Source organism: Rattus norvegicus, chromosome 3, assembly GCF_021556685.1.
Source record: "Rattus norvegicus strain SHRSP/BbbUtx chromosome 3, alternate assembly SHRSP_T2T, whole genome shotgun sequence".
Lineage (NCBI taxonomy): Eukaryota > Metazoa > Chordata > Mammalia > Rodentia > Muridae > Rattus > Rattus norvegicus.
Genome location: NC_141536.1, coordinates 86,796,794 through 86,809,998, shown reverse-complemented (window position 1 = coordinate 86,809,998; position 13,205 = coordinate 86,796,794). Strand labels below are relative to the sequence as shown.

General features: G+C 38.3%; 1 protein-coding gene across 1 annotated transcript in view; it reads left to right on the top strand.

Moving 5' to 3' along the window:
• The window catches only part of LOC134486296 (uncharacterized), a 29,779-nt gene extending 16,847 nt beyond the window's left edge, over positions 1-12,932 (top strand). Inside the window, exons 4-7 of the mRNA XM_087655349.1 lie at positions 871-1,026; positions 7,398-7,501; positions 10,722-10,782; positions 12,633-12,932. Coding sequence (XP_087511475.1) covers positions 871-1,026; positions 7,398-7,501; positions 10,722-10,782; positions 12,633-12,932 — 621 coding nt within the window. The remainder of the gene's footprint in view (positions 1-870; positions 1,027-7,397; positions 7,502-10,721; positions 10,783-12,632) is intronic.
• Positions 12,933-13,205: the final 273 nt, after the last annotated feature.

The window sequence follows — 13,205 nt, the reverse complement described above, 5'->3', positions numbered from 1 at the left end:
ACTGAACCACCAACCAAAGAGTATACATGTAGGGAGCTTGGATTCAAGATACATATGTAGCAGAGGATGGCCTTATCTGATATCAATGGGAGGGAAGGGGGGATTGATGCCCCACCATAGGGGGATGCTAGAGGATTGAGGAGCGAGTGGGTGAATGAGTGCAGGGGCACCCTCATAGAGGAAAAGGGTAGGGGTTGAGGGGAATGGGATGGGGGTATTGGTGGAAGGGTAACCAGGAGGAAGAAGGATATCACTTGAAATGGAAATGAATAAAATGGTTAATAAAGATTGTTAAAAAATGGGAGTTTCAATCTCACAATGATAGGGAACTAAATTCTTCAGTCAGTGAAAGGTCACATAGGACTGTGACCAACCTGACACCTCTCTTCATCCTGGTGATTCAGACTCAGACTCCTGACACAAACAGTGAAATAATGACATTACATTGCTGTACTATGATACCTGTTGAAAATTGTTATGTAGTAATAGAGAAGGGAATGCAAAGAATGCCTGTCTCTTTTGGTCTCCAGAAACCAGTTTATATCACAGTTTTGTTGCTTTTGCCTTAAATATGTGGTTCTGAGTGGCTATCAAATCATCAGTGCCTTCTATCATTTGAAAGGAAGTATCCCATGTTTATGTGTGGTTATTACAGTTATTATTTAGTCACTGGGTTTTTTTGAGTAAATTTTTAAAATTTTTCTTGAAAATTATCCATTTTAGTTTTTTCATTTCCATATGATCTAATACATATGCAGTTTGAGTTAAAATAATTTTCATAAATGTATAATATTCTCTATTCTTTTTATTCTCAATGTTATGGTATATTTTTGTATGTGCCTATTTGTGTGTGTATGTGTATGTGTTTAGATGTTTGATGAAGCCAGAGATCAACTCAGGTGTTGTTCTTCAGGTTCTGTCCACTCTGTTATTTTGAGACAGTATCTCTCTCTGGCCTGGAGCACGTCAAATGAGCTAGCCGGAATGAGCTCCAGGGATCTTGCTGTCTCTTTGTCCTCAGCACTGGTGTGACAAATGTGTACTTCACTTGATGTCTGAATATTTTCACATGAGTTTTAGGGGGTCTATATCAGATCTTTGCGCTTGAACTATGAACCTAGTCCCTTGTTTTGGGTAACAATTGAATAACTAGAGCCAGTGGAAACCAGAAGGGAATCAGGTTCCCTGCAACTGGAAATACAGATCACTGTGCATTGCCATGTGCACACTGTGTATTGAACCTGGATCGTCTGGAAGAGCAGCCATCTCTCCAGTCTCATCATATATTGATAAAATGATAAAAAGAGACAAAATAATAAAAATGTAGGAATGTAAAAATAATAGTTTATCATGCTTGTTTTTAAACATTGGTTTTAATTTTACTTGTTTTTCTAGAGTTATAGTTTTATGTTTTTATTATCATTACATTATTTGTAGTTTTGAGATACAATTGATTCTTAGTATTTTGAATTTCCCTTATAAATAAAATCTCAATAGTACTTTCTGAAGCCCACAATGGCCCACATGGTATTTCCTTTCTAGGGCCTCCTTCACTTGTATTCTGAACCCAGCAGGTGTGGTCTCCAAGTGCCACAGCATATTTATTTCGCTTACTCTGCCATAAAATTTGACACTTTTTTTTCTAGCAAGTCACTTAAGCACACCTAGTGCAGCCATTGGTGATGGTGCCAACTGTGAAGACAGCCGCATTCCAAAATGCTTCAGAGTCTAGTGCTCTGGCAACCACAAAACCTCATGGCCCTCTTCCTAGCCCTAATTAGGAGAGAGTAATTTTCTTTATCTACTCCTCTGCCTTCAAGTGAAGTTTGTCCCTAGAGCCAAACTAACCTCTTAGGAAAATGTTCATATAGTTTTTGATGTAGTGTAGGCATAAGTTGCAGGCTAAGTGGCAGAAACAAAACGCTTCTTCTCTGTCTTCCTGTGTCTCTTCAGTCTCTCAGCCCTTACCAGTTTCTTCTGCATTTCCACGAATACAGCAGGTGCTATAGTGACCGAGGCTGGGCAGGCTGGCACTAGACTTCCTGGATAGAAACTTTCATTTACCACTTGCTACGTTCATAGTCTTAGCCAAATGATTTTACTTTTTCCTTCTGTGCATTGATTTCTTTTCTAATGTTTGAGGGAGAGTTTTTTGTGTTGAGGGAAGGGGTTCATATAAAGTTAGTAATACAAACAACTTTGAGTTATATTTGGTATTTTCAGTTCCTCAGTAAACATAAACAGCTACTATCATATGCCTTGTATTACCTAATGTCTCTAATGGCTGTGATCAGGTCATAGTTTTAGATTCATGAATTATTTTAGAGTTTCTTCATAGAAGGTAAACATTCCTTTCACATTAAAGAGCTCATGAAGTGTAGATGTTTTGATTCATATGTAAAATTATTAATAAAACAAAAGACTTTAAAAATTCACATGAAGTTTAAATAGCACATGCTTCTGATAATAGATAGCTTTTATCTTTTCAATTTCCAGGCAATGGATTCCTTTTAGAATTTGTTTCAGACAGGTCAGAAGAAGTAGCTATTTCTCACAGTCAGACTGACCAGTAACTGGAAAAGACACCAAAAAGGCAAAGAGACTTAAAACTTAAAGGGCAGAACATAAAACACACATCGAGCTGATAAGAACAGAAACAAAAAGGTGTTTAAACTAAAGATAAAATGAAATGTTAAGAGTTCTGGGCTCCAGCCGCATGAAGGCATAGGGCTTTAGTTCTTGATGGGCAGTCTGACAAGAGAGTAAATGAAGTCCCAGAAATCTGGGCTCTCTGCCAAAAGGGATTTAAGACTGCAGACTTCTGATTCGGCACTGCAGTGTTGGGAGGAAGAACACAGTTGTCCATGTGTGTGCTTCAAGAGGCCAGCCACAGTCCACTGTCCCACTCTGAGATGGGGGATGAAGTATACAAAGACTTTTCTGAATTTGTCCAGGACTGCATTTGATCCTCGTATCATATGACCATGGCAAAATGTCCTAAATTATCTGTGCCTCAGTTTCCAATTAACAGAAGAGAAATTTCATTATTATAAGGCATGACCTGAGGAGGGAAAGCATTATTCATTAAATGTGGGATGTCTATAGTGTGTAAGATTTTCAAAGGCCCTTTCAGATGCTAGAGGCATAAGATAATTTTTTCTCTTCACGTTCTATATTGAAAAAAATGGAATATTGAAATTGAGAGTAATTTTAAGACTATAATTATAAAAGTCATTTCAATCTTTTTAAATGCCAAAATTATAGAATGTGGAATGTGGCTACATTTTGATAATTATGATATCATGGGGAGCTTCCAAAATTAATACACTTAGGAAGAAGAGTCTGCATAATAGGAGGGTTTTGGAACACATTAGGTACTGAATTAGTGCTAATTCCTTTTAACTGTCTTTTATCAACCTGGAAATCATTTGAAATCTGGAAAGAAGTACAAAACCATAGCTAGAGAGATGGCTTTACTAGACATCGTGCTTATCATGTAAGCATGGGGACCTGAATATAGATCCATACATAAAATCCTGGGTATGGTGATGTGTTCCTTTAATCTTGTAACTGGAGAGAGAGAAAGGCAGATTCCTAAAGTTTTCTGGCTAGCCAGCCCAACCAAATCATTGAGCTCTGATAAGTAAGGGGCAGAACTATATATTCAGTATATGCAACACCTACCTCTGGCTTCTGCATGTATGCATAGACATGCAGGTGCACACATACACCACACACATAAATAAATAATTAAATTAATTAACTAATCAATTAAAGTGGAAATACAAAGTCAAATCCTGTAAGATGTTGTCAAGTGGTCAATGTAACATTGAGTACATAAAAATATGTGGACTGATTAAAATTATTTTCATGTTAGTATATTTTAAATTTTACTATATGCTTAGCATGTGCCAAGAACTGTTCTAACTTTGAAGTTTGTCAAAGCACAGAGTAGTAACGCAAAGACTTAAATAAAGTGGTTTTGACTTTAGATCCTAAGTTTACTCATTAAATATCATCACTTTTCTTGGTGAGAAGTTATTTATTTATTAATTTGACCAATATAGTTTCAAGATAATTGCACCTCTGTTTATGGAATGGCATATATATCCATTTAATAACTTTTATTAACTTTATTCTTTGATAATTTCATGCATACCTACAGTGCATTCTGATCACTCTTACCTTATACATTCTTCATTTTCATTCTCCTGGCCCTTTGGGCATCCCTCCTGTCCTGCCCTGTACCTGATCTTTCCCCTTGTTTTGTCCTCCTCCCTCCACACTCACACCCAGTTTCTTCCCTTGCTCTGCCTCCCCTGACTATTTTGTTTCCCTTCTAAGTGGGTTTCAGGTATCCACACTTGGGTCTTCCTCCTTGTTAAGCTTCCTACAATATTCTTTTAATTTTTATTGGATATTTTATTTATTTATATTTCAAATATTATCCCCTTTCCTGGTTTTCCCTCCACAAACCCCCTCCTCCTGCTTCTATGATGGCGCTTACTCCAAAACACCCCACTCTCACCTCACCATCCTTGCAAAGTCATTGAGCCTTCACAAGACCAAGGACCTCTCTTTTCATTGATGCTAGATAAGTCTATTTTCTGCTTTATTTCTCTCCTACCTCTCATATCATTCTCTCTTCCCTACATATCCTCGTTCCTCATTCATATCCCACTAAGCTTAATCAAGGTTGCCTGTGTGACTAAGAATTTAGAGCTACTGGGTGGGCTCATCAGTGGTTATGTAACCAAAAAAAATGATGGTTTATTCTCATTTCGATAATCCATTAGTAGCCAACAGCACAACAGGGAGAGCAAGGCCATCCTCAATAAAGATTGACTATTGACAATCTCAGTCTTGTACTGGCTGAGAGCATACACATATAGATGCTGTGAGATCATGATTGTAAACATTGTGCTTTGTCCCAAAGATAGTATTTTGCCCTTCTTCCTATTTGTGGGCTCTTAAAATCTTTCCCTTCTGTCTTCTTCAATGATCCCCAAGACTTGGAAGGGGAGGTATAAATGTTTTATTTAAGGGTGAGCATTCAGCTTGCATGTATTCTCGGGAGGCTGACCAGCCATGAATTTTTTGCTTTCATTCCCATTTATTGCAAAGAAAAATTTCTCTAATTAAGGCTGACAGTAGCATTTGTCTGGGTAGAAACACACACACACACACACACACACACACACACACACACACACACACACATTTGATGCAATGTAAACTTAGCTAGACAACAACAGTAAATTACTCCCTATAGTCCAATACTCCCTCAGCCATGGAGTTTTATGGTACTAAATGTAAATTGCCTTCTGTAAATCCAAGAAGAGAGTAATGGTCACTACCATAAGAGTCGTGCCACCCCTGTGACTGTAGTTACATATTGCCTGGAAAGTTGATATTATAGTTTATAGGATTCAGATAAGTGTAAGATCAGTGACTATTTTTCTCTCATACCAGCATATACCATATAGCATATGCAATGTACATAGCATATAGCACTTTCTGGTATCACAAAAGCAAACTAGTCAGAAGACAGCTTCTAGCTCAGTTCCAGCTTGAATTCTCTACAACTTATACAAAAGTATGTAGTGTTTCATCAGCAGGGTCTTATCAGTTAATTCTTATAGTCAACTGAGAAGAATAGAAAGAGTCTATATTGTTTTGGAGGTCTAAGGGGGGTTACTGAACAATTCTTAATGAGGTATATGTCATGTGGTTTACACAGTGGTAGCTTTCTGTGACTCTGTGCCTTAATCATCCCCCTATGCTGGTCCACAAACATTCTACACTCTGCTATTGCCCAAGCTGTTAAAGCCAGTAAATTCATAGTATTTACCACCCCCCAATTGATTTTCTTAATACCTACACTTTACTAGCTCCACTTTCTGAAAGTGCCCCTCCTGTGATGGTCTCTTCTTAGTTCTCTGGCTTCTGTAGGTACTTCAAGTTGAATATAGAGTCAGAAGCTCAAAACTAGAATCTACACATTGTGGAGGATTTGCAGCATTTGCCTCCCTGCTCCTAAATTAATCTACTCAGAGAAAGGTTTTGCTGCAATTTTATATACATTAAATTACTTTTGGATATAAGATATAAGGATTATAATATAGAAATAGATATGCACTAGCTTAGTTGTGGAGGAAGGCATCTTTTCCGTTTTGAACTAAAGAAGAAATAAAATAGCCTGACCAATTACTTAAAAATTGTCTTCACAATTGTTACAACACATAGGTAGCAGGCCACAGGCAGGATTTGGATTGTAAGAAGGTAGCACACAGGGATAAAATTGGAGTAGTTTCTTTTATTTTCAAGAATGCAAAGCTCACATAAACATCCCAACTTCATATACTCTCTTGTCACAGACATATATTTTGTAAGTCTTATCTGAAAGAATACATAATGGAATAGAACCTAATAGTACATATATGTTACTTATTGACTTTATTATGGACAGTTTTGGAGCAAAGGTAAATTATTAAATTTCAGTAATAAACATGTGTCCTCGCAGAAAGAACTTGTGGCTTATACAGGAACTGAAATGTCACAGAGGGTTCCAGTTGCTAGATCATGGTTTAGGTAAGATTTTGCTGAGCATTGAGAAGTAAATCTTCCTTTTATGTTGCAGTTTTATGAGAGCATTCGAGGAGGGTGTAGAGGTAGAAATGAAATGAATACAAAGGCACAAACATACTTAAACCAACAACAAAACCACTCAGGGGAAAAGAAATTATTTTTTTTTACAAATAGAATATGGGCTCTCTGTAAAACAGAGAAAACTCACTGAACATCTTGAAGATATTTTGCATACGTTTCAATTTATTTATGTTGCTTAGCCAGGATCTAGGGATCTGGCTAGATTTCCTGAAAAATTTATAAAAGTTTACTATCTTAAACTACAAAGCATTCCCATCAAAGGTACATTCAGTAAGCCACCACTAATTTCTTTGCTGACTCGTATAGTACTTAATTAGGGAACTTCTGCGTGTTTGTTCCCGTTCCTCTTAAAGCTGTTTGTATTACTTAAAAATTCTATGCCTATAAATTTATCCTAAGAAAATTATCAGGGGTGAGTGTAAATATCTTTCAGTAAGAATTATTATACTAGAGGAATTTATAATAAGGAATATCTAAAAACGCCACTTGCTTATCAATGGGTGATTTATTGCTTAGCCTCAATATTTTGGTGATATTGTACCACACAGGTGTGTAAGCTGGAGCTCACAGGAAGAAGATACAGGGAGAAAATGTTTCAGTGCTAATCCTCTTTGCAGGGCACATTTCCAGGGTAGCCGCTGTAAGACAAAAGAGAAACAAGACAAAGGAGGGGGATAAGAAAACGCAGCAATGTTGATGTTGCTGCCTTATCTCCTGTTTCCCTTCAGGCTCCTTGTACCAGAAAGGCTGTGACTTGGAACATAGCATCTGAGGAAATACTTGAGAAAGAATTGATCTCTAAGCCCCAACCTCTCCACTATCCACTCTCCTGGTCAGAATAGGACAACTATTTTACTATTGGGGAGAGTTAATCCCACACACTTCCCCATTGTATTCCTGACTGTTCTAAGGGCAATGGAAGCCAATGCACTGTGTAATATCCAGAGCTGTATAGGCTTGGTGGCTGGCAACTTAGCATGTATTTACTTACTAATACAGGTAACTGGGAAATTTATCTGGAGACATGGGAACTAACAGTACTTAAATACATGTCCACTGAAACAGATGTAGAAACAAAATTAAGAAGGAGCTATCATTGACGTGTTCAGGAATGATGGTGAGACAGAGGTTTTTATTAATTACTTTTGTATTGTTGAGACAGAATACTGGACGGAAAATGACCAAAGGATGACGACATTTAATTTGAATTACAATTCCCGAAGTTTAGTACATCACAGTGTCCTTCACATGTCAGTGAGTCAGGAGTACAGAAAAGGGAATGTTAACATTCCATGTTTTCGCTTTTTATTGACCCCAGCCCATGAGATGGTACCCACATTTGGGGAGAGTCTTCCCTTCCCAGTGGATCTTTTCTGGGATCACCCTCACAGGCAAACTCAGAGGTTTGCTGCAACCATCTCCAAGGGAGTTGTAAATCCAGTCAAGTTGATGTGACACAACACAAGCAAAAACGTGTGTGCAGTTTGATTCTGTTTTTATAACTATGCATGCATGTACAAGAGAAAGAATCGAATACTAAAAAGACACGGAACAAAACCTCATTATGCAATTATCTTTAGAAGATGGATTTACAACTGACCTTTGAAGCCTTTATTTCAATAGGGTTTTCTGTTCTTTTCAAGGCTTTTATGTTGAACATGAATTACTTTTTTTTTTTTGCTACAAAACAAACCGTAGATGGGAGCAGAGACTTTTATGTAGGGCAGTTCAATGTGCAATGTTAGTTATAACAATGAGAAAATAAAATGCTATTCATAGACACAAAAATGAAAACCCAGCAATTGAATAGGAGCTTTGATGGTGAGGGGAGTTATGACGACAGAATAGAACTAGACAGTACTTGTCCCTTCACAGAAATGTCAATGCAAAGAGCTATCTATAAGTGAAACTATCTTCATAAGGGCTAGGTAAAGGAACTGAGAAGTTACAGTATTTGATGTAGCATTGAAATAAAGAAATATGGAAGGGCAATGTAGCACTACCCTTGTAACATCTTTTCTAGCCCATGCAGCACATCTCCAGATATAAACAGCTTTGGACAAGGAGAGAGAAGTGAGTATTGACTTTGCCTTGGACTTTTCAACTAGTCTTCACTACTGACTATCATCAGCAAGACCCTCATAGCCCCACACTTCATGCTGGTACCTATAGACACAGGTTCTAGGCTGCCCTACTCCAGGTTAGATCCAAAGCCATTAGCTCTAGACCTAATATTTAATTTCTAGATTTACATCAATATCCAAGGCTTCAGGTTTCCCTTGGTACAAGATTGACTCTATCAGCCTTTATATTCTGGTCTCTCCTCAATACTACGCTATCTCCTATAACCCTAGTATCAGGCATATATATATATATATATAACTTTAGATATATGCTGCATGTCCACCTACCACCAGGGTCTTTCAGAGGGAGCTGAAGTCCTGCATTAATGTGCATTGTTGACATGGGTACCACCACTGTTAAGGATCCCCAAGCTTCAGATCCATGGGAATAACAAAACTTTCCTGTAGTCAGGCTCAAAGGAAATGCAGAGCCTTTCTTAGGTGTAGGTGTTGATCAGTGGTTGATCTTCAGCTGAAACCAGGGTGTGCAGAAAGTATCAAGTGAAGCTTCCTCCTCTTGGATATTTGCCATGGTAACTGCTACACATACCTCCTATCCAGATTAGCTAACCTCTTTGCTTATACTATAAAGAATGAGCACAACTTTTCTGTACTTGTGTCTGTGTTCGTTCACTGTCACCTCAATTTCTTAGCCATGGATGTCACTGTGTTGTCTCTTGAAGGCCCTGCCATTAGGGTTACTTCTCACACTAACACAGAACCCTTGGTCTCTAGTACTGGGTCTACATCTACAAAAGGTGTTGATTTATTTAACACCAAGTTGATTCCTAAAGCCCCACATACCAATAAACCCAGAATTTAGTTCTATTCTAGTAGATTCCTGAGGATGGTCTGATCCTTGTTCCAGGTCTAGGCTGTCTTTTGGTATTCAGGTTTTAGAGGGGTCTAATGTTCCTATAACCAGGCCAACCATTGTGAATATAGCCTTTAACCTAGAACCTGCACACAGGTCTCCACACATACATCAGCTCATACAGACTCCCAAGTAGGACCCATTGATCAATGACACAGACAGAATTACCCTCGGAGAGACTGGCTGCTGCCTTGATCCCATGGACTCAGGATATACATAGGTCTCTGTTGTGTGATATAGACTTTTCCTGGAGAGAGATACCACACACACCAAACACACACACACACACACACACACACACACACACACACACACACACACACACACCTATTCATTCCAGAAAGGTAGCCCAAACAGACCAACACAAGGACTTCATGGCTGGGCAATGTGGTGAACCAATAAGATTTTTACCAAGGTTACTAATGGGAATGGGTGAGGAATTTACTTACAAGGAGCAGGGATGACTCCAAAGCAGCTGTATCACCAGAAAACCTACCCCAACCAACTTCTGAAGACCTGCAACCTGGGGCTCTCTGAAGCTTGCAGGCAACTGGACTATACAAATGTCCCTTCACATTTTGATGATCAGCATTCCACAACAGCAACTGTTATGTTTCTTTTTATACTGTTGGATAGAGGACCTCAGGAACCTTCAACTTTCTATTCTTTCCAACAGTTAACATTTGTTTACCTCCTGAAGCTTATAATACCCCAACTACTCAACACACACACACACAAATACACACACACACATACACACACACACACACACACACACACACACACACACACACACACACCCTTCCTAGAGCAATAATTTCAGTTTGGCAGGAGGGAATGTTGCAATTGAGAGAAAAAATGCCACACAAATAGTCCCAAAAGACACAAATTCGGGACCTGTTCCCATGGACCTAGGATTTAGAACTGTTTCAGCAAATAAGCCCCAGGCTTGTCCCCGCATTAGGTAAACCACAAAAATCCAAGTTCCAGGCCTATCCACTTGTTCCAGGTTGAACACATGTGCTGTCATATGCATTTCCATGCGTGTCTTCCAGCTGTCTGGTGTCAAACCGGTCTGTCCTTTCCCAGAAAAGCTGGTGTGTAGAGGTTGACAAAGTAAGTCTCAATGGAACAGAAAGAAGGAATAATGAACTCAGGAATGGCATTGAAACTATAGTAACAGTAGAAAAGAACAAAAGAGTCAAGACTTGCTTTTTATGTTAGAGGGTGTGATTTGACAAACCTGTAGCTAAATAAAGACAGAAGAGCAAAGAGTCAGATCAATAAAAGCTGAAACGAGAGAAGAAACACTGTAGTTGGTACCAAAAAACCACAAAGGATTATAAGAGATTACTATGAGAATAACATGCAAACAAATTGGATAACCTAGAGGACATGAATAAATTCCCAGACATATATAACTTGCAGGAACTGAATTATGAAGAAATTGAAATCTGAACAGATATATTATGAGTAAGAAGATTGAATCTATAACAAAATATTTCCCGTTGAAGAAAATTCTAGCATCCAGTGGTCTCAACTCCTGAATTTTAGCAAGCATTTCAAGAACTAATACCAACTCTCAAAGCCTTCCAAATACTAAAGAAGAAGATATGGATATATTTTTGAACTTATTTCGGGAGGACATAATTTCTCTAATAGTAAAGTCAGAGAAAGACATTTCAAGAAAATAAATTACAGACCAATCTCCTTAATAAACATGTGTGTGAGAGTCCTCAACAATATACCCGCAAGCTGAATTCAACAGCACATTGAAAGGATCATGTGCTGCAATCAGGTGGAATTTACCCTAGGGATTGAAGGATGACTTAGCATACATAAAACTATAGCAGCACATTGACAGAATGAAGGAAAAAATATGGTCTCCTTAGTAGACTATATTGGATAAAATATAACATCCTTTCTTGATAAACCTCTCAATATATTTGTTATAAAGGAGAAAGATTTAATCCATTCAACTGTTTATGGCACACATCATACCCAAAAGAGTAAAAGCTGTTCTAAGATCTGTAATGGAGATAGTCGCAGATTCCAGCTAATTCTGTTCATTGTTGCTCTAGAATTTCTAGACAAAACTATTAGGCAAGAGGGAGCAATGGAAGGCAACCAGATTGGAAAGGAAAAGTTAAGTTGTCTCTCTTCATATGCAGCAACTTAGATATGGCATCCTGAGGATTCAGAAGAAAATTGTCAGAGATGATAAATGCATAAAGTTGCAAGATGCAAAATGTATGTACAAAATCCAGTGGCATTTCTGTATATTTAAAAACAAATTATCTGAAAGAGAACTAAAAAATTACCATTTGCAATAACTGAAAAACATCCCAATGGCTTATGCTTTAAGAACAACAATCAACAAATGGGACCTCATAAAATTGCAATGCTTATTATGTAAGGCAAAGGACACTGTCAATAGGACAAAATGGCAACCAACAGATTGGGAAAAGATCTTCACCAATCCTACATCTGATAGAATGCTACTATCTAATATATATACAAAGAACTCAAGAAGTTAGACACCAGAGAATAAATAGTGCCATTAATAATGGGGTACAGAGCTAAACAAAGAATTCTCAACTGAGGGATACTGAAAATGTGGTACATTTACACAATGGAGTACTACTTAGCTATCAAAAACAATGACTACATGAAATTCTTAGTCAAATGGAAGGAACTGAGTGAGGTAACCCAGCCACAAAAGAACACACATGGTATGCACTCACTGATAAGTGGATATTAGCCCCCAAACTCGGAATACCCAAGAAACAATTCATAGGCCATATGAAGCTCAAGAAGAAAGAAGACCAAAATGTGGGATGCTTCATTTGTTCTTAGAAGGGAGAACAAAATACTCATGGGAGGAAATACAGGGACAAAGAGTGTAGCAGGGACTGAAGAAAAGGTTATATGGGACTGTCCCACCTGGGGATCCATCCCATATGTAGCCACCAAACCTAGTCACTATTGCCAATGCCAAGAAATGCTTGCTGACAAGAGCCAGATATGAGTGTCTCCTGAGAGGCTCTGCCAGAGCACTACTGATACAGATGAGGATGGTTGAAGCTAACCATTGGACTGAACAAGTAGGCATCAATGGAGGAGTTAGAGAAAAGACTGAAGATGCTGAAGTGGTTTGCAACCCCATAGGAAGAACAACAATATCAACTAACCAGAACCCCTGTTGCTCCCAGGGACTAAACCACCAACCAAAGAGTACATATATGGGGCTTCAACCACATATGTAGCAGAGGATGGCATTGTCCAGCATCAATAGGAAGAAAAGCTCTTGGTCTTGTGAAGGCTTGTTTTCCCAGCGTAGGGGAATGCCAGCGCATTGATGGGGAATGGGTGGGTGTGAGTGGAAGCATTCCCATAGAAGCAGGGGGAGGGGATACGGGAGAGGGGGAAAGGGATAACATTTGAAATGTAAATATGTCAAATATCCAAGAAAAGTAAAATTTAAAAGAAGATAAAAAGAAAAGAAAACAAAAGAAAAGCTTTGCAATAAATTGAACAAG